Consider the following 27926-nt stretch of genomic DNA (forward strand, 5'->3'; position numbering starts at 1 on the left):
CTTGAAAACTAAGAGGTATTAGCAAGGTGTGTCCTGGATGGACCACAGACATTTTCACCAGGAACAGTCACTGTTTATGGATGCAGCATTTCTCAAACTCTTACACATTGAGTTTTACTGTCTTGGAAACATACTACAATCTTGGCCAGATCTGGGGGAAATGGAAAGCAAAAGCTGTATGCTCCATCATGAATTTATTTTGTTGGTTTTGGTTTTTTTGTTGGTTGTTTTTTTTTTCCCTGGCGCTGCTCATGGCTCCTATGTGGGCTGGCTCGATCAGGTACACAACCCTTCCGAGAGCTCGGTGCGCTATAAGCAGGCAGCTAGTGTAACTGGATTCACAAGGCTGGGGCTTAGATGAGTCCAGCAAAGTAGTTCAGCTCAGTTTCAGCGAAGAAACAGTTAAAGTGCTCGGTGTTCCCCTGTGCCCGGGAGGCAGCCTTTGTGTTTAGCATTGGCAGGGGCTCGGTTTCGGCTGGAGGTTTGTTTTAATTGGGGGAGGGGGCAGAAAAGAGGGGACGCTCTGACTTCTTCGGTCTCTCGGTCTCTTTCTTTTACTGATTTAGCGGAGGTGGAGATTTTCAATCCCACCCAATCAGACGCAATCGGGAGGATCTAGGAAGACTATCCCAGGAAAAGCCACTCGGAGGAAATTCGCGGCAGCAGCAGCGGCAGCAGCCGCAGCATGAGGGTGAGCCCGAGCGAGAGCCCGGCGGGGGACGCTCGCCGGGGGTGAGTGCAGGGGGAGCCGGGCTGCAGCGCTGCCCCTTCCCGGGGCCAGCCGGGCGCTTTCACTTCTCCATAACGCTGCACATGCTGATTAGGTTCCGACGGTGCACCTCTGCGTGCGTTTGTGCCGGTGCGGGAGAGAGAACAGGAGACAGCGCACAAGGCTCCTTGGGAGAACTGTTATTAAATGAAGTCTCACAAAATAGAGATCCTGGTCAGATGCTCTATATAGGCTGCAGGGGAGGTAGTACTGATTTGCCGAGCGCGTGTTGGATTCGATCTTTCGGTAGCGTTACAAGCGAGAATGTTTTCTTTTGTGCGAGAGGAGGGGGGGCCCGGCGGGCTGTGCCGGGCTGTGCCGTGCCGCGCCGCGCAGGGCGCCGCTCCCGGGGCCGGCCGGGGGTAGCCGCCGCCGCGTCCCGCCGCGCCTCCGTGCCCCGGGGAACTTGACTGGCTCCTGTTCACATCTCCGCTGCCTTTCGGGCAGATTGATCACTGGTAACGTCGTAGCTCGTCTTTAATCCGTTGAACAGTTTCGTTTCCAGTAGCGTGGTGTCTTCTGGTGGACGTAGGCATTTTTCTGGCTTGGTACCCCAAGCAAGTTTGGAGTTTTGTCCTCCGCATCTGCGGTTCCTTCTGAGGTGCTGTGAGAGCACAGGCACGGCACATGCCGCTGGCCTCCAGATTAACCCACCTCACACCCCCAGGTATTCAGATTGCGTGTGCAGGACCATGCTAGATGACACTGTTTTACAAATGTAATTTGTTCCAAAGGGTTATTACGGATGCTAGTCTGTTACTTACATGAGGCGGTTTGCGTGCTATATTCTGTAACAATATGAATACTTTGAAAATACGCACAGAGGAATTGAAGGACTGCCAGGAATCTGTAAGAAAATATCCTTAGAAAGCATTACACTGATCTTTTTCTGTTTTTTGCTTCTTACGGAAAAGTTTCTTCCAGGAGAGGGAAGAGATGGTAATTGGCAATTTTCTTCCCAGCTTTGCACACTGGCTGCATGCTGTGCTACCACTGTGTTCATGTGAGATATATATATATATATAAATTTTTCACAAGAAAAGTCATTAAATAAGGAAGATACTGATGTAACCACTAAAGCATAGGGCTGTGGGTTCTGCTCATAACTATCACATTTGCTCGGGCAAGTATAAACTTGGGAAAGTCATTTAAATCATTAGTGATTCAGTTTTTTCCATTTGTAAATTGGGGAACCACAGTCGTAGTAAATAATAATAGTATTAATCCTTGCCTGAAAAGAGTTACAGGCAGATACAACTGTTGTTTCTGATTGATGTAGAAACCTAAAGCGAAAGCACTTACATCATGCAAACTGTTGCTAACTGCCCTGAGATACCATCAATAACTGGGATTTAATAAAGAAGGATGTACTATTTAGTATATTAAACTTTAAAATCGAGTGCATAGGAACTCACAGCTGGTCAGATCCTCATCTCAAATACACCGATATAAAAGACTGGAAACGTGGGTCCCTGGTCTGTGAGGGACAGCACACTACATGCCAGGCAGGAATACTCGAGTTAACGTTGCATTTGCTGCTGTATATAGGTACACACACACACTTCTACAGGCCACACACAACAGAAGAGGGTAATAGTAGTAAATATTTATACTGCGGCTGCATCCAGAAGCCTTATCAGTAAATTGTCTCCCACATTCTTTCTCTGGCAAATTTCTTGCTATAAACTCTGACTTAACAGCCCCATAGGGAATGAAATTAGGATTCGTTTACTTAAAAGAAGCCTCCTAAATCTTTCATGTGAGTCCCTAGAAATCAGAAAGTTATACTTTACTTTCTACTCTTCTTTTGAAAACACTGCAGTATGTTGTCTTGTTTTGCAGATATGAGCCACATAAAAAAAAAATCCTTATCTTAAATTAAACTGAGGCTTCAAGGAAATGGACTCGAGTGGCCTCCTTGGTTTCACTGGAGGTGCAGCATTTATAGCCCAGTGGCAGGGAGCCAGCTCTGGTGGTTACACATAGGCAGTCATGCTTACTGGGACAGAATGCTGTGGTGCTTTCTTTCCTATCTGGAAATGTCATGAGTTGTTGCTTACTATTCTTTAAAAGAGCTTAAATTTTTATAATTGGCTGTGCTGTGGCTAAATACCAAGTATGAGTTGCAATGACATTCAGGAACCAAATGACACATAGAGTCTGAAGGGCTTCACCTGGCCAGAGGTCCACCCTGAGACTACGAAAGTCTTCCTCCTAAGTATTTAGGGACTTTGGATCTGGTCCAAAATAGGATTTGAAATTAATGTATTTTCAGTCATCGTTTGAAATCCAGGTAAATATAAACTCAGAGAAAAGACTCATTGTTGCAGTACATCAAAAATACTCAGAAAATTAACAAATTTACTACCTTTAATTATTAATGCATTGCTGTTATCTTGCTTTTTCAAAGAAAAAATAAAGTTTTATTTTAGCTAAAATGTCATTTGGCTCCAAGGCTTCTCTTTGCTGGTACACTTCTCTTTGCAAGACTATTTTAAAACAGAACTTCATCCACCATATTTTTTCCATTCATATACAAACTCTTGTCTCAAACTGTCAGGGTTTTGTGGGATCTTATTTGTGTAAACTATCAATTACTTATGGAATTTTTTGTGTTTGCCTTTTGTCAGACACGTTATGTGGGTAACTCGGATTTCAGAGTGGCACAGTGATTATAAACAGGTGTTTATACATATGTGCTGTAGAGACTGTACATTGAAATACCCTTCCTAAGTGAAAAACAGTGTGTTAGTCTACCTGTTGTATTGATTCTGCACTTCTTTTTTTTTTTTTTTTTTTTTTTTTGCGTATTGTCTCTCTCTGCAGATGAAGAAGTGAGAAGTATCTCACTGAAACACTGAAAAAAACCCCTGTCTCACTAAATTTGCTCTTTTGGGAGTTCAGGATGGAAGCCTTGTGTTTAAGAGTTTCCTTGCTGCTGCTGGTTCCAGGATTTGTCCTCAGTGACAGCTCTGACAGATATGCTGCCAACCGGAGTGACTTGGGAAACCACCTTTCCACTTTCTCAGGGATTGAATCCAGCATACTCCTCACCACCAGACAGCCCCTGGTGTCCAACCAAACTGTCAAATGCTCCCAGCAGACTAAGATTGCTGAAACTTTTAAATACATTAACACGGTGGTATCTTGTGCTATTTTCATCGTTGGAATGGTTGGGAATGCAACTCTGCTGAGGATCATTTACCAGAACAAGTGTATGAGGAATGGCCCGAATGCACTGATAGCCAGTCTGGCACTAGGAGACCTTATCTATATTGTCATTGATATTCCTATCATTGTGTACAAGGTAGGATACATTCTAATTGCAGTTTCCTTAAAAGTCTTACACTGTCTGTTCTCTAAGGTTACTTCTTTGTCTAAGTAGTGCTGTTTTGTCAATAGTCCACTTCAGAAAAAAATACAACTCCTTTTTGTTCTACAACAAAAACCTTGCTGTCAGGTCTCACCTCCATGAAGAAAAAGTGTATCTACTTTTACAGATGAAGTAGCTCTTAGCTCTTAACCAAAGTGTTGCCTTGGGCATTTCACAGGAACTTTCATTTATTATAGCTGCTATAGCTAGCAAAAGAATTTACGAGGGAAGACTTTATAAACTGTTCTTCTTCTTGATAGACATACAGCATTGGACTAGTTGCTATTTTTGGAATATCCTATACTTTCTTTATATTTTTACAGAAAATATTCTCTGTGATGTGCAGGCCTCATGTTATGACTTTGTGGAGAAAGATTGTCAGTTAAATTGAATGTTAAGGTTCTTATTAACTATTCATTAATAGCAGATTCTCAAAATCATTCCAGTTAGTAAAATCAATTATATTACAGAACTTCTTGAAATACCAAATTTTATCTGGGTTTGTCCAAGTATAAAAAGGATCCTCAGCAGTTCTTTAATCTCATATAAAGTTACCCTGTCCCATTTTTTTTCAAATTTCCATTTTAATTAAACGAAGCCATAAAGCAGTGCTTTCTCTGAAGCAATATATGTTTACTAATGTAACTTGCATGATTCCAGGATAGGCTTGAATGAACAGACTGAGTCCTTTTTTAATATAACTCACTGAGATTAATTTATCTTAGAAAACTGTCAGATAATTTTCTAAGCTTCTATTGGTATCTTTGTGGATTGTATAAAGGTATATAGCTGACAGGATATCATATTTTTTCTTTCTTTTCTCAGGAAAAAATGTCAGGTGTTTCTGTTAGTAAATGAACTACTAAGTAATATAATGAAAAAATCCCCATTGCTCACAATTTTGGCCCTTAAAAATTCTAGAGATTTAACTTTTATTTACATGTGTTTTAAACAAAACATTTTAATGCATAACTTTGTAGTAACTAGTGTCCTGTGGTTTCAAATTGGATTTTAAAATTAAAGAAACAGTGAATTGAAAAGACACATTTTGTATCTATCTAACTATTGACCTGCATTATAATGGAGGTATTGATAAGACAAGATCATAAAAATTTGAATTCTTTCCATTAATGGGTTAAAAATATGTATATTTGCATACATTTGTACAGAGGCATATTATCTACAGTAAAATGCAGTCTAGTTCTGATCTTCCAGTAGTCTAAATTTACAGATAAGCCTTTTAACTTTATCTGGGTTTAATATAATATGAATTTGAAACTAGGATAAAGACTGTTAATAATAATGCACATGATTTAATGGAAATTCCTAGTTTCCACTTTTCATTATTCCACCTGGAAAATTAATCAATCTTTTGATATGATAGCAGGTATCTGTATAGTATTTTGGATTAACAAGTTGATGAAAAATATTAGCCTCTGCCTGATTTGAGATTCATCGGCCTTCCATAGCTGTGTGGATGCCTAATGGAATGTAGGATTTGGGCTTTACGTGTTTTCATTATTCTTGGCAAACTAGACTCGTAGCCTGGACTGCATCTCCCATGATGCATTACAGTTTCCTCCCTGGTAATTTATCCTGATGTCTTTATGGATAATTGCTAAGGCACTGTTCTTACTTCTGGTGGTATTTCTGGTAAGAAATTTTAAGGAAAAATGGCATGTGGTTTTTTTAGAGCTCAGTTTGGGAAAGAACAGCTATTTTTATTATACAATTTTTACTAACCTTTCAAGAGCCCTGCTGCTTCTTCACAGAGGAATGGAAATCTGGAATTAATTTTGCCTTTCAGAATTGCCTTTTGACAGTCTTCTGAAAATTCTTTAGAAGTTTAGTTAAAAGTAACAAACATTATTTTTTACACTCCCTTTATTACTTTGCAATACATTTTTTCTATTAATTTTCTGACACTTCTTTGGCATTCTGTAGTTTCATTTGCCTTGCTATATCTTATATGATAAGTCTGTGGTCCTGAATATCTCTGTACAAATGAAATTACCTTAGTCTATATGAAAATTGAGTTCTGTACTGCAGAGAACTATTTGATAAATTGTGAATGAAACCGCAGCCCCTTGACATCAATGTATGTCAATTCCCATATGTAAGAAGGCAGAATTAAAACTGCATTTACAAGCATAATTATAGGTTTTAGTACTTTTTTGAGTGCTTGAAGCTCCAAAATAAATTACTTAACAATTACCATATAAAACTATCTTGTTGTATAAGGTTAGCTGCATGTATTCTGATAACAGGGAAGCATTTACAGCATTTATAAGGGAGCTCTAGTCCTTCTGATTGGTTTATATGAAAAATGGACTATAAATAATAATAGAATTTCCTATCAGCAATATGTCTGCTTACATTACAAGTTGTTTGAAGATTTTTTTAAATGAATGTTATTTAAAAAGTATGCATTCACAATGCCTGTTTGTACCACTAGGGATCCTAAAATCTGTAGCACCATTTAGCTCCTCTTGTTGAGAGACAGTATGAAGGTTGGTCACTGGAAATATCACAGATTGATGGTGGAAGTGACAGTCTTTCAAGGAAAAAAATTAAAGTGGTTTGAATTCTGTTTAAATTTTGAAGTATTTTACACACAGTTCTGAACTTCTGTTCTAGCTTCAGAATCAGCCTCATGTTGAACCATGTATTAGTATCCTATATAGACAAAGGGTGTCAAACTCTGAATACCTTATAGGTCAGTTCTTTATTTTTAGGAGGACAAAAGAGCTCTGAAATCAGAATTAAACAAGTATTCATCTGCTTATTAAAATGACCAATAGTACAGTATTTAAGATGGTCGCATCATGTAGAACAAAATGCGTATTACTATGTAATTATAATGTAATATCATAAATAGGTATAATCACTTTCCTGAAACATCAAGTAGCCTTAACTATTTCAAAACTACTTCTGAAAGAGAAGTAGATAACGTTACTTATATTCAAATCCATTTTACAAATCCTTGGAAAGAAGCAGACACAAGATTATAGTAATTGGAAATGTAAGGTCTTAGGAGAATTGAGTCCATCATACTGTTATGCCTTTACACAATTAACAAAGATCTAATGCTGAAAAATCCTGTAATTTATGTCAACTAAAGATATGGTCGCAGGCATTTGACATTTTTATCTTTTCTTCATGGTACAGCAGGCTCAAAAATTCCCCCTTTACTTTCTCCAATTACTGTAATTATATAGTGGATTCCCCTTAGCAATTTGTTAAATGGATTGAGATGTGAGTAATATTAACTAGCCTCCTTTGAAGATATTCTGGATGTATTAAAGCCCATTACACTTAATTACTGCTGGTATATCTACTTCCAGTATCAAATCAATATTAAAAATTGTAACAAATTGAGCATTACAGGAAGGGTGCCAGTTATAAATCCAGCCTTAACAGACTGGACCAAGACAATTTCATTTTCAATCACACTTTTTTAGCACCTGGGCCCAAATAGTTTCCTCTACCCAAAACATACCCATCTCAGACATTCAAGACGTCAAAGCCTAAAGACTCCAAATCAGTAAGAATGACTTCTTTGCAGTGAAAAGAAGACTTGGAAATGCAACTTTTATGTTTTATGCTGCTGTAGTGGTAAGGTTAAGGCACTGAAGAAGAAACAGGTTTCATACCTCCTTTTCTAGTATCAGGTGGTGTAGCACATAGCTGAAAGTTGCTGCCTCACCTGCATTACCCATCACTGCCACATGTATTTGTAGCAAATAAGCAGCTTAGTTTGGATGCAATACAAGAGAGATTCTTTAGAGGACTGCTTTGCATAAAGAAACTAGGCAGTTTTTTATGGCTATACATAGGCAACAACAGAATATCCAGAGTACCACTATTGCCTTGGTTGCGCTAAAGCTTTAGAAAGTCCTTACAGCTGCTGCTGCTGTCACTGGCTAAAATTCAGCTGAGCACCAGCAAGAACAGGTACTGCCCACAGAAAAAGCTGTCCATGGCTCTCTCCTGAGCTATGGAGCTAGAAACACTCTAAGCCAAGGCTGTCACCTGTGGAATGGCAAAACTCAGTTTTAACTATGTTCTTGGGAAGTCCTAATCAGTCTCCACTTCAATTTTTATGCAATTTAAAGAAAAATATTTAAATGAGTTCTATTAATTGAAAACTGACCTACATAGGATTGACATAAATTATATTGCCTTACATCTTCATATGCTTAACTCTTTAAACCATTAGTTTGTAAAGAAGTTGATGAAGCAAATTAGCCAGCTTGTAACGTGTTTCTTTAAATGTGAATAGCAAACATTTTCCTAATTATTTTACTGGTATAAAGTGAAAGACATCTACCCAGAAAACAAGCAAGAGTACCAACTGCTCAACCTCTCAAGAAGATGATGTTTTCTTTAATAAACTAAGCTATGTTGTTTGTAAATTGGTATTCATGCTTACCTTTGTTGTTACACCACCTAAATCTGAGTAGTCTGCCTAGAACATTATGAGTCTAAACATCAAAGGTAGCTGGCAGTAAGCAAACATCTTCAGCCATTTTGTCTTCAGTAAAAGGAGACTTGGCTGAGGCATTTCTAGTCATGGATGTTTTTCAGCATCAGAGCACATGCATAAATTTTAGACCAATCCCTTCTCAATCACAAATTATTTGGCATATCTGATTACCTTTACTAACAGTACTAATATTATTATACATAAACAGGAATGATAAGTAAACACATTGGGACTGATCCTGTAGGCTAACAGAGCAACTGACATCCACAGCAGTTAATAGTTTTGTGCCAAAGGAGTATAAGGCCAAGCCCACAGTACACATAAACTTAAGTGTACTTAGAAAAGAAACCCCCTTTTAGAAGCAGAATTTGTCATATGTGCAGCCTATATTTCTCAATGAAGTACCAACACCAGCAGGAAATATTGATGCCACCAGCTTAACAAGCCCATTCTGGCTTTTACTGAATTCTTACCAGTGATTCCAAGAAGTGACACATTGGTAGCCCAGTGTGATGCAGCAATCCATATAACTTGCTCAGAACATGACCTGTTATCAGGGTGTATGTCTCCATGTAGTGATCACACTTAAAAGAAATCTAAAGGTAACACAGGAATTGATCACTGAGTCCTGCAGGCAGAAGTTACCCAAAACGAAACAGGGAAGGGAAGTCCTTCAGGACTCTGTTCTCTCCATTTACAGGCTACAGCTTCCTGGCAGAAAGTGTTTAACGTGCATACCAAGGTAGGAGTTAAGGAAGAGATTTTATAACCTAGGTCTTAGTTCAAGATCCACTCTGCATGGCTGCACTTTGATGGGGTGGGATATATGCACAGGCAGCTCCTCCCTCATCTTCGATTTTACATCTCATGCCTGCCTTGCTGTTTTCTGTATTTGTAATACTGTACAGTACCTAGAGACTCTAAGTTTAAGAGAATATTTTAGTATGTTCTCATTATTTTTCAATCAGCTGAACTCTACAGATAACAAGGAATTGTGTATATCCAGGGTTTACCAGTTCTGCAGTAATTTCTTTGCAATTCTGTCACTCTCTTTAGCAACACACAAAAGAATAACAAAGCAATATTTTGCCCAGGGATTGAAAAAATTCCTTTCAAAAATCACCATGCACATAAGCACACCTTGCAGCTCATTTCCCTGAAGAAGAGCAGCACAGCTTGAGAAACAGTCTACCCAGAAGGATGGAAAGTTAGCCAACACCACAGAACAACAACAACAAAAAAAATCCTACTTTGTAAACAGCAAAAATACCACAGGGGATATGTCTAGAGTTGTTAGGAATGCTTTACCATGAAGTAGACTTTTGTAATAAATAGAAACATTTAATATTTATAAAACATATATATAAAATATATAAAAGAACGTAAAACTTAGGATTTATCTTGTTACCAGTTAATTGAGACAGAATGTTCTGCTTCAAAAACGGGGCATTTGTCTTCTTACCTTTCAGGATCTCTTGAACTATAATCTGTTTTCTCTTGTGTAAAAACTATACACTACTTTCCATAGCTGCCTAAGCAGGAGAAAAAGACTGTAGGCATTCATGAAATGGCATGAGACCCTCTGCTATTTCTACCTTGACTCAGCTGGACAAAGATGAGCAAAATCGCACAAAAAGCTGTGGTAGGGCAATTCAGAGGAAAAAATCTCTTTGATGGTTCTCATACATCCCCACATAACCTTTTATCCTTCCAGAAAAAAACACAATCAGCCTTTTATCCACCCAAAGTGGAAAAAAGACAGTATTCAGTTACAGTAAAATTAGGAACATACTTCCTGCAAAGAACAGTTGAAGAAATGCAATGTGCCTTTTCCACCATGGTAGTACTGTGAATCTAAGTAAAAGGAAAAATCCCAGGTGATACAAAAGTTACCAGAAGCCCTAACTATCATGTCACTGTGATATACTCAATATTAGTCTTGTGCCCTGTATTATAAATGTTAGTCTTGTTCTTTGCTTTTCTCTACTTTTCCTCTACTCACTGTCCTTCCTAAAGCTGAGGCTTTTCACTCCAGCAGTGGGAAGGGAAGGAATACCTAGAGACAAGCTGTGTTCCCTCTCCTTCACTCTTACAGCTCTCCCTCTTTCCTGCGAAGTGGTAGAGCACAGCTGAGTTTACATACGTGGAACGAGCAACAGTCTGTGGGTCTTAAGCAAGAAATGGATGAGGATTGTGCTGCAATGCAATTCTCTCTTGGAGGAAGAAGAGAAAGGCTTGAGAATGTGCAGTGAATTCTTGTCCTATGAATTTTCATGGGGACAGAAGGGTCCTGGTTGAGTCACTGAATCAAAATACCACAAGCAGGAGACTCAGTCCACCCTTCTTCCTAACTAACCAAACATACAGCTCAGAGACAGGAGGAACACTTCAGTCAGAACCTTCATTTTTTGCCACTTAATGCAGTCAGTTCAGCAGTATAGACCTTGAACACTTCTGTGTTCAGTCAGATTTCACCTGGATTCCAACCAAAACACCAGGTACCATATTTGATCCATGTCTTGAAACAGAGAAGGTCATACATAACTGTAGAACACAATTTAAGGCAGAGCTTTACCAAGACAGCCTAATGTCTCCTAGAGTAAACTAGCCTTAAAACAAACCAATTAAAAATCCCCAAATGTGCTCATCTTTCAGAAAGAGAGGAATTTCTCTGATCTTTCATTCTGAGCTATGCTGCAAGGAAAGGAAATTAGCCCAGAATACATTGGTTTTGTAACTCCTATTCCACAATTAGGAGAAGCTGGTCACTTATACAACTAGACATTACCTAGACGAACATAAATCTGTGGGTTTGGTCCCTTTCACTATTACTGCACAAGTGTAACAGAAGTCATGGAATAAAGAAGGTATTTCTATTTGTCCTGCTGAAGACAGAACAGAAATCCTGACTGCCAGAGTTGTGACATCAGTATTGCTGAACACTTACATGCCATGAAACTCAGGAGAGCATCCTGCATGGGGATGACATGAGGGGCAAGCACTGTCTGGATGAAATACAGTTTAGTTTCTGGGAAACAAGTCTCGTGTGTCAGCGCAACAACAGTCCCAAGTGGACATAGGAAGAGGAGGGCTCTAGAGCACTAGGATTTGATTAGAGCAGGAAAGGGCAGGTATGAAACCTTTGCTTTCATCCTCAATGCCATGTGGCAGAGAGGACCTCCTGACACGTAGTTGTTGAACCGAAGCAGTTTTATAGAGCAGCTCAAAGGCAGTTCATATCCAGCACCTAACCCAGTCCATCTATTTTGGGCTGAGCTCCAGGGCTCATCATCTGCCTATAAACACACAGTACCAGCCTAGCATTAGATAAACATTGTGGATGCACATGAGCATATATTGGTGAATACTCTTGTGGTTGGATTATAACATTGTCTCTTTTAGACTGTATAAAAATTGCTTGGGATGTACAGTGGGACTTTATGTTTTGTACATCAGCTAGCATGCTAATGGGGGTTAGAAAATAGCAACAGCAGTAGAATAAAATCAACCGAGTGACATTTAAAAATCATTGCAAAGGAATGTTCTCAGTGCTGCTGTCTTGTTTGTTTCAAGCTGCAGCGTCAGGGCAGAGAGGCCATATAAAGCAGCAGAGAAGGAGGGATGCTCAAGGAAGCTGTGGCTGTCTGGTCACTTTGCTGAGGTTTTTTAAGACCAACAGCAGAACCTTTAAATCTTGGTTTCTGATTTCAGTGTAAAAATATGCTGTTGATTACACTCTTCTCCCACTCAGGAATTGCACCACGGTTGAACTGTGTGAAATATTCCTAAGCTGCAAACTGCACAAGGGAAAAAGTGCATTTCCTTTGCCACATCTTGTTTTGAAACCTCAGAGATTTTGTGAGTGGGTTTGCAAAAGCACAATCCATTTTACCAACTCATGGAGAACTGGCACACAAGTTGGGATAATCAGTCTGACTCCTCCTACCCTTGTGCCTTGAGAGAAGATGTAATCTGCTGAAATTTTATACCATTTTGTTTGGATATTAAAATATGCAAAAGCACTGGGAAAGCAGAGCCAGTAGTGCCAGTTCTTATATCATACGTAAGTAAATCAGAAGTAAATCAATTAAATTCCTAGGCCTGTTTTTTTATACAAAACAAACATGTTATTTCCTTCTGAAGTTTCTGTACCCTGCTAGGGCAGAACAGAGGGCAATCGACTTATTTTGATGTAAAATTAGTAAAACCAAAGACAGGATCAGATTTGCCAACTAAAAATATCTACAGAATTAAAAACTGGCATCTGATCCAAGGGGAAGTAATAAATGCATAGCTGATGTGGAATGATAATGGAGTATACCTGGGGAAATGATTGCAAAGCTAATCTTAAAAATCAAATTATTTAATTCTGACCCCAGTGATTTTGATTAAAATCAACTTGAAAAGAATGTCTAATGATTTGGTACTGATGTTACTTCAATTAGTAGAAAAGTGTAAGAAACAAAAGGAATAAAATACTTTTGATTTTAAAAAAGGAAAGCTTCCTGGGATTTGAGGTAGATGTGTACATGAGTTATTGAACCTTTTTCAAGTACAACACTTCTCTTTCTGAAGCTAATATTTGCCTTGTAGTAACAAAATTTCACAGTCACTTTTTTCACGGGATTTCACAGTTTGTTTCTGTTGCTGGGTTTACACTGCAGCCACAGTCAGTGCACATAAATGAATAGGTGGATGCCCTTCAGTTCCCTTTTTAAGTGTGATCTGTAATGATAAATCTGTTTTGGGGCTCTGGTTGGCAAAGGGGATTAACAAAAGTCTGCTAGGGCCTCTTTTCCCTGGTGGTGCCATTTGTAATTTAGCCTTCACTCAGTGGTGCCTGAAAACTATTCTGATTTTACCCAAACCCAGACAACAGTCTGGAGCTGAAATTCCACATGACTACAACTGGTTGGAGAACTACCGAGGATTCAGATCTCCCCTTCCTTTTCCAACATTTTTTTCTGCTTCCCCAATATAAACCAAAACCCTACGCAAGAGTTCTAGGCAAAAGGCAAAAATACGCCCTGCAAACCTTTGTTCTCATATTGCAAATCTATCTAGAAAATAATTCTGCTGGAGCTTTCAATGTTTTTCATTCAGTCTATAAATACAGATAAAATCAGAGGAACTAATCAACAGCTTGTAGTTATAATCTCATTACCTTTGTTACTGAAGGTACCGACAATAGTCAAATTACCAATCCTAGTGGTCCATTCACTAGCCTTCTAGCACAAGGGAGATTTGTTCTCATCAAATATGATTGTCCTAAATGGAAATGCCATTGCAAAGGTGCTTGCATTTTCTCTGCTGTGGTCTTGATGGTAAATAAGATACTCGGCTCTCCTTGAAGAGGGCAAGAGTTCTCAATGTGCCAGAAGAGACACAGCAACACATAGTAACAGAACAAGAGCAAATAGAACCACATTTATGTGATATTCTAACACCCTCAAGAAATAGGGAGTAGACAAACTTGGATTGATCGTATAGCTTATGTTGAGAAATCTCATTTTAATATTCAGCTGAAGAGAAAAAATAATTCAGGAAACTATAACACCTAACAGATAATACCTTTTCTATTTAATGAGCTGTCACACACATTTGTTTCACAGTGTTAACACCCAGTTGGCTGAAAGCTATGAATTGCTAAAATCAGTCTTGAAATACAAGTAATCAAACGACAACGTGAATATTGGCCTAGAGAGACACAAGCAACATGTAGAACATAGCTTCTTCCAGCATTTTTGAGGTATTACTTGGGGGGAGGGGGGAAGTAATTTAGCATTGCAATGAATGGCTACGAAAAAGAGGGGATGTGAAAATGACAGCTAAGGACTGACTATAAAGAGGAGATTAATTCCTACAAATCTGGCATTCAGTGATAAACTTCCTGTACTGTAAGGCAAAGTACTCTGAAAAACTCATGCTGTGAAAAAAACATAAAGGTAACTCTTACCTTAACTGAGATAAAGACAGATGTGTATTTTATTGTTGAAGGTAGTGATTATTAGCATGTTTCAATTTAACAGTAATTTAAATAGAAATAAAATGTTTACTTTGAATACTACAACCCTGAGCTAAAGCCAAAATTTGTTTTACTAATTATGCAGACAGAATCCATCCACTTTTCCTAGATGAGTGTGTTCCAGAGCCTAAGCTTCTACTGAAAAAAATTTCTAGTCCTTATGGTTGCAAAGACAACTTTCAAAACGTGAACTCACTGTAAGCACAGAAGTCTGCCCAAGTATGAAGATGGCCTGGAAGAACAGGTCTGCAAGAAAGTAAACTGACAACAACAATTCAAATATCTATTGATTTAATCTAATTCCAAACAGTATAATCTTTGTTCAGTTTTAACTGCAAAAATGTTAAAAATATGTAATACATAGGTTGTGTTTATCATTGAAAGAACACAACTAATTTTTGCATGCAGAATGTAATGGCATCAGTCCTTGCACATTTGTGCAGATAACAATATGGTTCCTTGTTTTCTCTTTTCCATTTTGCACTCTTGCCCAGGGGCTACTAGACTGTGGCACATCACACATAGTGTATTTGTTGGAAATGCTTGATGTGACACCAGTTTATTTCCATCTCGTGCATTTGAAAATAAAAGTGTTGTGAAGTTTAAATCTATTTTAATTCCATAAAACAGTCCCAGGTCTGGATCTGACTATCTTAAAAAGAAATCAATAAATTTAGGTTTTAAAGGTTTCAGAAGCTTGGCTTATAATTGCTACTCCATAGTATATAATTTGCTGTCTTCCTCTGAGGCAAATAAAAGCATCTCCAAATTTAGACAGTGCCACCAAAATATTCTGTGTTCTAACTTTTGTTCATTAAGGCTTAATATAAGTCCAATAACTGCGCAGTAATAATAATTAGTTAATTATCCAGTAAGACTATTATTATTACTGCCTTTAAAAATGTGCCCCCTGTTCATATAGGGTATACATCATCTGCGAGGATGTTGACAAAGTTAAATATTTGGCTCAAGCACTTGATATTTTCATTTAAAATCTAATGCTTTGTATTACACATCCGCTTTAAGAGAAGTTGGTAAGAGCATAAGAACTGCTGGGCTATATTACACAACGAACTCATCTTACCTCTTATTCAGTATCCTACTCCCGACAAAAGCTCAGTAGCAGGGACTGAGGAAAGAAGATTACAAAACCAGTAGTGCAAGAGTGACTTCACCCTTCTGGTGAGGTTTAGTGACTTCATTTTTCAAAAGAACTATTCATGGTGACTGTAAGATCCCTTTCTTGAGTGGAACCAGCTAAGTTAGAGCTCAGTACTCTGTATGAACCTAATATTTTTTCCCTTATTACACTCACACTGAATGTAATCTGCCATTTTACTGCCAGGCACACAGTAAAGGGAGATCTGTAACTCTGCAGTCAGTTGTGGATTTGACTATCCTAAATAATATTGTATCCTGTATTTTGTATCTGTACTTGTGCAAAGCTTTAACAGTTACAGCTAGAAAGATTACTGTTTTCATGCTAATTATTCACAATTATTCACATAAATCAATGTATTCATATTTGTTATGTAAATGTCTCCTTGGAAATACTAATCTAAACTCCAGCCACTCACTCACATCTTTTCAAATAGATGCTTTTCTGTTGGCTTGTAGTACAGCCCACAAGTATGTGTGATGCTACTTCTTTAAAACATCATATGGAACAAATTATGTATGTACAATATTTTCCTCACACACTTAAGAATCTGGCAGAATCTACTTGCGTGCAGCATGAGAATTTGGCTCTGAGGTATTTCATTATGAACTGCAAATTATGCTTTAACTGCTTGGTTCTGGGACATGGTAATTGCAAACATTTATGACAGGGCTGAGTTAGATTTTCATTTTTCAGTACTGATGGTTGAAGCACAATAATAAAAACTGTTTTAACATTGCAAGTTACTATGACAACAGTACAAGATCAACACCTAAGTTTAAACTTTCTCCCTCTGTGCTTCTATAGTAGCACTTACTTCCCAGATTCCCTCAGTACTAAGGATATGCTTGAGGTATAGAGAATTCCAGGTTACAATGGCAACAAATAATTACAATTGTTACGTAATTGCTAAGTTCCTGTGTAAATATGCTGATTATTTTATATCTTCTCTATAGCTCCTTGCTCAGAAGTGGCCTTTTGGAGATTCTGAATTTGGACAGTTTCTTTGCAAATTCCTTCCCTTTATTCAGAAGGCATCGGTGGGAATCACAGTCCTTAATCTCTGTGCCCTTAGTGTGGACAGGTACAGTATGTTTTATTCTTTTGACAGACATTGTTCTTGCTCTTGCAGTTTTCCTAAAACTGGGAGCACTTGGTATGGTCTTAGAAGGCAGACTATAGTATAGGTGCAACTTACATTCTGTTTTTTGGTATCCTGGCTATAACAAGGCACCATATTTGTGGCTGAAAGTATAATATAACTAAATATAACTAAAGTATAATATAACTAAATAACTTTACAGTGTTTTTAAAGATATTTAAAAGCTCTAGTAAAGCATTATTTCAATTTCCTTTACCAGGCAAAAATTTATTGGGATTTGACTCAGTATTCAGGCTTCTCGCTTTCATATGACTTCATGTTTGTTCTGTATCTGAACAGGATCATAATCTTTAGTCTTAAAATATTTTTTTCAACTCATTGCCTATGGACCATAATTATAGTGCTTACGCTGATGACTTCTATAACTAATTGAGTTTTACTGAAAAACATTTTGGAAACTTGCTTTGATAGTTTGAAAATTAATGTCTCTGTTAAAAGTGCTCAGGAAGATACATAAAGTTTTTGATAGAACAACAGCTAAGATGCTTTTGAGCATTATTCTTTTATATTTTTTTCATACATAATAAGGCAATAGCAGATGAAGACTCCACTTCTGTAAAAGTGGTCTTTTATTAGTCTTGAGTTTGCTTGATCATGTTCTAGTCTAAAATATAAGTAATTCTGATACAGAAAATATTGATAAATAAAATACATTATGTATATTAGTACAGTGATGATGCAAAGGTAAAAGAAACTTTAAAATTAATCTTGGTTTTGTTTTATGTACAATGTTGACGTACAAGGTTTGCAATGGATGAGTAACTTAGTAGTATCCATCTGCCTGAAATACAGTTCCTTATTGCATTAGTAACTCATTAGCTGAAGCAAGAAACAAAATTGTAACACATTAAAGTGTTCTTTTTCCATTTTTGAGTCTGAGAATTGAAAAAAAATTCTATTTCTCAACCAATATCTGCCCATGGCTTGCTTTAAGGAATAAATAATAGATCAAGCACATATGAAACCAAGAGTTTGTTAGAGAAGTTCTGACCAATGCAGTTTCACTAGATTTAGTCCTACTGTTACATACATTTTCATAAATTGGAAGTAACTCAGCTGAAGCTACCTCTTTATATGGTTTTCTTTTTTTTTTTTTTTTTTTTTTTTTTGCCAACACTGATTTGCTAATCCTCACAACAACAAAACACTGTTTTCATGTAAGAGTAAAATCTTGTATGGGATCAGACTCAGACTATTTAATTTCCTCCCCCAGTTTACAAGCTTGCCAAGCACATATTCATTATCATCTGGTGCTACTCCAGTAAATGGTTGCAGAGAATGTGTGTTAGAAAATAGGTGTATATGGGCAGATTCTGATATTGGCTAACATGAAGTGAATGTAGGTTAAATCACCACTAAGGTCAGGCACTGGAAGTGGCGTAGTCACATTAATACAAAATTCCACATTAGCTAATGTTTGCTTTTTAGTATGGAAAATAATTAAATATGGAACTGTGTGCTTTCACAGCTGAACTCTTTCTGGTCTACAGACTAGTTATTTTTTTCCTTAAAAAGCTTCTGAAAACTAGCTTATTTACAATTATTTTGGGTGTCTATATATGGAATTGCGTTCTACGAGGTATAAAAAGATAGAGTCAATAGGTGTAATGAATTCAGAGCTTCACAGCTTTGATAATTGTTGCCTATCTGTCCCTCTTGCAGACTACAGCCTTAATTTAGCACAAGAGAATTTTTTTCCTACAAGGACTCAGTTCTCAGTGTTAACTACATCCTGTTGTGAAACTCCACTCATTACTACTGTCCTTCACACAAAGTGACTCGCACTGACAGTGTATTAAGGTTTAACTGTGGGCATGCACCTTACACAGGTAAACCTCCATTACACATGCAGAGGGTTTTAAGAGGCTGACAGAAACCACCAAACCAGCCATTCATCCTTTAGAGGAAGCTCACATTTGTTTCAGATGCCCCTCAGGCATTTTTAAACTCTAGGTCATGGTGGTGATGACAGTCTGACTCTTTTTCTAAACAGTGCCTGACTGTGAGTAAGAGGAAGGATATTTCCCTTCCTGAGCTTTTACTCTTCCTTGTGTGTCAGACATAATGATTTTGATGAAGAAATCATTTCAAGAAGAGTGAAGATACGGATCTCATTTACCATATACACACCCCCTTCCTACCTCCTCTGCATACCAGAATGCATAGAACAGTAATCTCAGGGTAGATGCTTTCATCTGGCCCAACTTCCAATAAGTGTATTAGGTAAGAAAATATTTTACCACTAAAACAAAGCTCTAAGAGCTTTATTGTATTAAGAGCTTTGCAATCAACACACTGCTAGCTATCTTTAAAATGAAGAACAGCTGAGATCTCCCACAACTAAGAGGAATAGGTTGGTGTCAGCAACTGTAGTGTCATTTAGGAAGTGTTCTGACACTAACCTTGACAGTGACTGCTTCTTACATCCTTGATCAAGTCTCTTACCTTTTCTGTATTGCTTTTGCCTCTTATAAAGGGCTGATGATACTTGCAGAACAGAAATATGTTATAGTAGTGGACCATTTGAACAACTAATTTTCTAATGCAGTCAAAAGGAATAGGGAAACAAAAGCACCTACTCTGCAAGACAGCAGGCACAGAGGACTGACTTTTCATCAAATCATAGAATCATTTAGGTTGGAAAAGACTGTGAAGTTCATGGAGTCCAATTGTTAATCCCCAGGACTGCCAAGCCCATCACTAAACCATGTCCCTAAGCACTGCACCTATGCGTTTTTGAATACCTCCAGGGATGGTGATTACCGCCTCCCTAGGCAGCCTGTTCCAATGCTTGACCACCTTTTCAGTGAAGAAATTTTTCCTAATATGCAAACTAAACCTCTGCTAGCACAACTTGAGGCCATTTCCTCTTGTCCTCTCACTAGTTGTCTGGGAGAAGAAACCTACACACATCTGCCAACAACCTCCTTTCAGGTAGTTGTAAAGAGCAGTAACTTTCCCCCCCTGGCCCCAAGTCTTCTCTCCAGGCTAAACACCCCGGCTCCCTCAGCCGCCCCTCACAACACTTGTGCCCCAGCCCCTTCCCCAGCCCCGCTGCCCGTCTCTGGACACGCTCCAGCCCCTCAGTGTCCCTCCTGCAGCGAGGGGCCCAAACCTGAACACAGGATTCCAGGGGCGGCCTCACCAGTGCCCAGTGCAGGGGGACGGTCACTGCCCTGGTCCCGCTGGCCACGCTGTTGCTGACACAAGCCGGGATGCTGCTGGCCCTCCTGGCCACCTGGGCACGGTGCTGGCTCCTGCCCAGCCGGCTGCCCACCAGCACCCCCAGGCCCTTTCCCCCCAGGCACTTCCCAGCCGCTCTGCCCCAGCCTGGAGCGCTGCGTGGGGCCGGTGTGACCCCAGGGCAGGACCCGGCACTCGGCCCTGTGGAACCTCATACAAGTGGCCTGGGCCCATGGATCCAGCCTGCCCAGACCCCTCTGCGGAGCCTCCTGCCCTCCAGCAGATCAGCACCCCTGCCCAGCCGGGTGTTGGCTGCAGACTCGCTGAGGGGGCACTCGATCCCCTCGCCCAGATCACAGACAGAGACACGAACCAGGACCGGCCCCAGCGCTGAGCCCTGGGGAACACCACGTGTGCCCAGCCGCCAGCTGGATGTGGCTCCATTCACCACCACTCTTTGTGCTCGGCTATCCAGCCAGCTTTCAACCCAGCCCAGAGCGCACCCATCCAAGCCATTAGCAGCCAGCTTCTCTGTGTCTCACAGAATGCTGTGGGAGACAGTGTCAAAGGCTTTACTAAGGTCCAGGTAGACAATAGCCACATCCTTTCCCTCATCTACTAGGTGGGTCATCTTGTCATAGAAAGAGATCAGGTTCATCATGCATGACCTGCCTTTCATAAGCCAAGGCTGCCAGTCCACAGATAAGCTATAGCCCATTATTTATTTTTCACATACTCCTTGATTTCATTTCATAAGGCCCACAATACACTTCCTTTTTAAATTCTGATTAGGTATCATTATGGTAAAATTTATCCAGATTGTTCCAAAACCTGATCTGGATCACAGCAAAACCCACAACTGTGCTGTATTAATGAGATCAGTACTGGAAGGATAACTAGAGTTCTAGAATTATTCTTTACCAAAGAATGACGAAATCGTGGAGAGGGCATAGAAAAGCATCAGAAATTATTCAGTGGCCTTACAGATTTGTTGCTTATCAAAAATGATACTTAAGAAGCCACTTAAATATAATATCCAAGTACTGAAATGTTGATGATGTATCAGATATCTATGGGGTCTTTAGGTTAGCAAAGAAAGATATAATGAGCAGCTATAGAACAAGGTTTCAGCCAGACAAATGAGAATAAGGTACGCATTTTTAAAAATGAGGGTGATTAACTACAAGAAGAAACCACCAGGGAAAGGTAAAGGTGTCCTGCTCTTAATGTTCTCAAATGAAGACAGGATATTCTTCTGAAAGAAATTCTTTAAGCAAGTTTGTAACTAGGTAGGAGTGCAAAATACTTAATTGTATGTATGTATACTTCATGATGTAATGAGCCTTTGTCCTTAAATACTGTGCAGCTCTAAAAATAAGCAGCAGGGAGGGACTGCAAAGTCATAAAATAGCTAAGAACAGGAGAAGAGGAAGGAGAAGAAACTAGAGGAGAGAAAGCAACTGAAGGGCACAATATACTAAAGTTGACAGAACATGCATGCGCAGTAGAAAATAGAAAGGGCAGAAAGAAGAGAAGCCACAACATTAAACAGAGAAAAGGAAATGGCCTGGAAAGGAACTGAGTATTTTAGACAAGGTTGGAGACAAAAGGGAAACAAACAAAGAAAAGTAAGACAAAACACACACACAGAGATTTTAGATTGGGGAATTAAATGTAATGCATGATGCATGTATTTTATGACAGTTCCCTGGCAGACATCCTGTATTTTCTAAGTATGAGGGAAATAAACCCTGCAGTATTTTCCCACTCCTAATTATGGGAGGTTTGTGGATAGACAAAGATCCTATATATTACATAACTCACAGAACACCCACTTGAAAAATTATACTACAAGTATTTTTCAAATAACTCTTACAGCAGTGAGTAAAGAGACCAAGTAATTGCTGGTTAATATGCAGTCAGAAAATTCTGATTTAATTACTGAGCTTCTTATGCTTTAGATGAAACCATTCATAAAATTGTTCAGCCAGTAATTCCTTAACTGATAGCTACTTGAATTGTGAACTGAAAACAAAATTGCTAATAAAATACATACAGGACCCAAATCCTTACTGCTGTGCACACTGATCTTCTCACGTGCAAACCAACTATAGCTCAAACAGAACAGGTACAAAAATGCAAGAAAGCAAAGAACTGAATTCACAATTTACAACCCATTTGTTGCCATTTACATAGTTACAGAATGAAAACTTTACATCTCTTGCTTGAAAAATATGTACAGTCTACAGGCCCCTGTTGGCTAAGAACATCATTCAGTCAGGGGTGAAATAGTATTATGTACTCTGTGCAGCTGATGGGAGCGACTGTAAAATTTCCAGTCAGTAGAAAGTAAACTTCGAATTGATTGTTAGATTTCTAAAGTTCACAAATATTTGAGTATTTGTGTGGAAAGTTACATTTCTATGAGTCATTTAGTCACTCAAGCCAATTTTTTTATTTGGTAAAATGAAATATGAGAAGATTACTTATTATTTAAAATTAAATTTGAATTTTAATATGAATAAATATGTGTGAGCAGATATGATGCTGAATGTTAGTTTCTCAGTTACTTCAGTATAGTTTATTTGTTTTGGTGCTCTCAGAATTTTAATCTCATAGACCTCCCTGTGAGTGAACCACTGGCTCCCTCCTTTTTGATATTCTTTGAAGACAAGGGTGCCTTTAGAAGGTGTTTTTACTTTTAATCTGCAAGCCCTAAATGTAGTTTGCTTTAGTATGTTCAAAATCTTTACACATACATTTCTGTTAAAATGATGTACTGAGAACCTGTCCATATAAGATGTATGAGAACATGTGACTATGCTGTGTATGATTTGCTATCAAAGCAAAAGTTTCTAGTGCATTCTCTGCAAGTATGATGGTATACAAGGCCCTGACACCTTCCACTGATGTTCTGTAATAATGCTTTCTGAAGTTTTTGTGAGGGGCTTACAGCCTGATCTTGCCTTCATATATCTTCCTTCCTCTAATATTGAGGCTGTAGGGGATTTAACTCACAAGTCTTCCATCCTGTTAATAAGCACACTTCCAAATGAAAAAGGGGGCATGATACAGGATATCAGAAGAAATGCTGTATGTGTGAATTCCAGATTAGTGTCCTGGTTATAGAGGGGGCGAGGATGCCTTTTAATAACTTTAAATTTTGCTGACCTCTGTAGCCAAGGTTCTATATCCCTTAACTGTTTTTTCCCATTGGAAACTCTTCATTCCTTCCATCTCAGAAATTCAAAATCCAGTACTTCCCAGTACACTCAAAGCATTCTAACACAGAGTTCTCAGCTACTCTTTTCCTTAAACCCTTGTTATTCCTGAGCCTTCAAGCCCATTGCCAAAATTATGTATTCCTTCCAATCACCCCTCTACCATCTCACCCAAATCCTTCCACAGTCTAATCCTTGAGCCCAAAGCTTTCTGATTTAAAGCTCCTTGTTCTTTCCTCTCCTTGCCAAGCCCACCCACCTGTGCAACTCAGAGCCTACATACTTACAAATTGTATCCTCCCGGTCTGTTGAGGGCATCTCCTTTCCTCAAACCTTTCACCCTCCTCGTGTGTACTGTTATGCCCTTTTGTACTCCAGTTAGCTGCTGTCACCAGCTGAAATCACCACCCCATTTGCTTTTCTCTGAAAAGCTTAACTTTGCCTTGTATCTTGGAAAGGTGTGGCAGCTGCACATACCCCAATGTATCTGCCAGGACTCAAGGGGGCATGTCTGAGGAAGAAAAAAATACTTCCCATAGTCAGGACAGTAAAATGACACAGGTCCTTACAATTTATAATCCGCTTCAGTGACTTCTTACTCTGACATTTTTTAAAGCAGTTGAATAACCTTTCTTGACTTTTTTCTCCTCAACTAAAGACTATTTCATCAGTGGATGCCATGATATATCCACATAGCACTGTCATTCCAAAAGGGAAGGTGTTATTATTTTGGGGAAGACAAACAAGCAGTTTAGAAACTGTTACATCACCCTTGACACAACACTCTCCAGCATGAATTTCAGATTATTACAAGATCAAAAGTAATGTTTATTCTTCCAATATTTTTAGATAGCACTGTCTTTGCTAAATTGTTGGAAATGATGAGTAACTCGTCTACTGCAGTTACTGCTAGACAACAGTTAAGTCTGCTACTGAGAATTTTATTTAAGGACTGGTTTGTATGCTATATTGTATGTCTGTAAGTCTTCTCCAAATGATTTTCAAACGTTTTGACCTGAGTCAAAAGAGAGATTGAGGTCTCAAAGCTAATAAATCTCTACGAGTTTCTTGAAAACTGGCAGACAAGTAGAGAAAGACCCCCTCAGTTCCCCAACTGGGGAAAAGGCTGCAACCTGGTAACAAGAATCCTCCAGAACTGGAGGGACAGAGAAGGTAAAGAGGAGGAGGAAAAGCGAGAAATGCATGGGCTGTATTTGACACTTCTTTAAAGGAATTCCTACGTTTTACCAAGATCACAGTTATGAGGCACACACACACAGGAAAGCAGGGTTCAATAATACCACTTTTTACTGAGAAACTTGCTATCTAAGGGATAAAGTAGTGGGGAAATATGTTGGTTTTGGCATGTATAGACTTCTTAGCTAGGCACTTCAGTTTCTCATTAGAAAGGTGATGCAGAGGCCGAGATAGCTGTCAGACAGTCCTAACTAGCACTCATTTGTAACCTAAGGCAAATACAGAATATGCAGCATAGGGCCAGCATTTCTAACATTGCATATTGCAAATAGAACAAATGCATTTTCATTTCACGAAGAGTGTTTTCACACTATTTCATTGTGTGGAAGCTGACCAGATAGCACTGATGTTACAACTGAGGTAGCTGAAGAAGACAGCTGGTTTGTATCTGTTAGAATGGCTGGTGTCCCTGGAAGTTCTTTTTTTTCTCCTGTTATGTCAGTTGATCTAGTGAAAGATACAATCTGGTCTCACAGACCTTGCCTACTTTAATTAGAAATAGTGTAGTCCACATAGCAGAATTCCACACAATCCTGTGCATAAGCAAAACAGTTACAGACAGTTCTCTGCTGTCCACTCCTTCATGTGCTCTGCTGTGTCCTAAGAGACCTGGTAGCTGGCAAAGCCCCTGGAACAGGCAGGAAAAAACAAGCAATACAAGGCTAAGATGCCAGCTTTAGAATTTTGCTTAATATATAAACTTGAACCAAAATAGTTGAATATAGGGAAGAAACTGAAGGTTGGAAACTGATGCCTCCCTCTTTCAGGTATAGAGCAGTTGCCTCCTGGAGCCGCGTTCAGGGAATTGGAATCCCTATGATCACTGCCATTGAAATTTTCTCCATTTGGCTTCTGTCCTTCATACTGGCTATTCCAGAAGCAATTGGTTTTGCTGTGGTACCTTTCAGATACAAGGATGAAGGTTATGTTACCTGTATGCTCAATCCTACAAATAATTTTATGTTGGTAAGTAACATCCTTTCTTCTCTTTTTTGGAATCCACAGTGTATAGGTTAGACAATTAAGATACTGGAGTATGATACACTTTATTCATCCATTAAAGTGCAAAATGTATTCTAATGTATATTCGTGCAAAGAAGATCCCTCATTTACAGTGGCCTGTCTCTACTTTCAGCCAGAGGTAGTAAATGGGACTTCACAACATTTTTATTTCTTCACTACTGAGGATTCTTAATACAGAGATTTGCAATTTGGGCCTGCTTAAAGTAAAATCAAGAAAGATAACAGGGTAGCCAGAGCCTTGGAAGGTATTGTGTTTCTAGGTATAACACCTTGGAGCTCGTAACTGTCAAAAACCGTGTTTTACCATGATTAGTCATCATTTTGCATGCAGTAGCCTGCTCTTTTGGCAGATAAAGAAAAGGGTGGGACCATGCTTTAACATAACTTTTCCTATTCTATATGCACTTACAAAGTCAAACAGAGAATAATCTTCTCATTTACAAGAAATCACAACTACAAATCTGACAGATTCACATCTCCAACCTAGGTAGCTTGGGCACTGTTAGCTGTCATCTAAGATACAGCAACTCAAGAGCAAGAGAAGTGCCTGAGACAAACCAGGCTTCTTTGGCATGTTTCATAGGCTTCATCCTCTACACTACTGCAGCTTAATAGTTGCCAATACCCACATTAGCTTGTTAAACAAGTCAGGTGAGTAGTCACTACAGAATTAATAGATCTTTACTGAACAGGGGTGTAGGGGAATGAAGCCGGGTTAATTAACATTGATAATATACAGCTGTGGGCTGGCTTCAGGGGCGGGGGGGGGGGGGGGGGGGGGGGGGGGGGGGTGTTGGCTGATGTAGACAAGGTGCAGCTGTGGCTGGTTCTGGTAAGAGGCTGGGCAGCCAATGAAGAGGGAGCACAGGGGGATAGAGATTTTCTGCCTGGCACTACGCTGAGAATATGGGAAAGTGTTTTTTATTACCTTAAAAAATTACCGTATTTTTTTTCTTTGTGAAGCCAAAGAAGGGCCAGCCACCATTCATCCAATAATAGAAAGAGTAATGTTCTGTTTTGTTGCAGAGAAGGCATATAGTGCAAGATCTTAAGTCTTGAGGGAAACTCCATATTTTTTTCCAGACCAGAATTTTTCATGGTAGAGTGCAAATTTCTCTTTTTTGGAATGTCTGGTATTTCTCCTTTAATTAGATAAGAGGATGGCTTGGGCTAGAATTGGGAAGGATAGGGTGAAATGGAGCTAGGAAATTTTGAACAGAAAAAATGTGGAGGATTAGTGTTTTTTGGAGGAACATCAGCGTTGGTAGAGTTACACAGACTGGGGATGGCAGAAAGAGCAAAAGACAAGTGCAAGAAAAGACAAAAGGAATTCCCTAATGGAAATAATTAATGCAGGACTTACTATATCTTTTTTTCTAAGCTCTACAGACTATATGACTGTAGATACTGTAGTTGTAAGAACATAATTTATGAAAGGCACACTGCAACAAATTTCCCTTTTGTAATGGCTATTTTTCTCCATGAATGTGCCTGGACAATCTTTACTTTGTCCCTCCCTAAGAAAAAGAATAGTTTTCTCTTCCTTCTTCTCAAAACACTACGGTTCAGGTCTTTCAAAGGCATGCTGACTTTAATGATTATTGTTCTGTTCTTAATGTGGTAAGAAGAAGAGCTGTTTTGTTTTATTAGCAGGAATTAGTATCTTTTACTTGCTCAGCATAAGTCAAAAGCTCCAAATCTCCCCAAGCCAGTTTGATTTTCAAAGAAACAAATCAGCATTTACATTCAAGCTGAGAGTAAATGTTGGACATAACAGTCAAAATGGAGTGTGTTTCAATACATTGCAAGCAAGTACAAACATGAGATTAAAATGGAAACACCATTTTAACCTTAACCGTAATATTTACTACCACAATAAACAATCACTAAACTTTGGGAAGGATATATGATTAACTTTTGGTTTTAATAGCAGCTTTATTCATGTTTAAAGCTATCCTTAAAAGATTCATGCTAGACCATGATTCCCAAGAGGCTGAGTGCACTGGGAGACTTGTTTAAAATGCACATTTCCTGTAGAAAACCAGTTCCATGTGGGCTTTCAAGGAAAACAAAAGAATGTCTACTTCTCTTAAATCAACCCAATTTTGTGCTTTGATGTAAGCTTTTCTGAAACTCAGATTCCACAATTAATCATTTACAGACATTTTCATGTAGGTTTTATAACATCAGAAAGCTATGTCCTCATACAGAATTGACGCATTGGTCAGGGCTGTGACACAGAAATCTACATGTGTGTTTTCTTGACTG

General features: G+C 38.8%; 1 protein-coding gene across 2 annotated transcripts in view; it reads left to right on the plus strand.

The window, feature by feature from the left end:
- Nucleotides 1-350: 350 nt before the first annotated feature.
- EDNRA (endothelin receptor type A) overlaps nt 351-27926 on the plus strand; it is a 36285-nt gene continuing 8709 nt past the window's right edge. Inside the window, exons 1-4 of one of the 2 annotated variants that reach the window (XM_080373737.1) lie at nt 351-691; nt 3596-4076; nt 16769-16896; nt 25403-25601. In XM_080373737.1, coding sequence (XP_080229863.1) covers nt 3675-4076; nt 16769-16896; nt 25403-25601 — 729 coding nt within the window. In that variant the 5' untranslated portion in view covers nt 351-691; nt 3596-3674. Of the gene's footprint in view, nt 733-3595; nt 4077-16768; nt 16897-25402; nt 25602-27926 lie in introns of both variants that reach the window. The other variant, XM_080373736.1, reaches the window with a different exon arrangement.

This window comes from Falco punctatus (genome assembly GCF_963210335.1).
Source record: "Falco punctatus genome assembly, chromosome: 1".
Classification (NCBI taxonomy): domain Eukaryota; kingdom Metazoa; phylum Chordata; class Aves; order Falconiformes; family Falconidae; genus Falco; species Falco punctatus.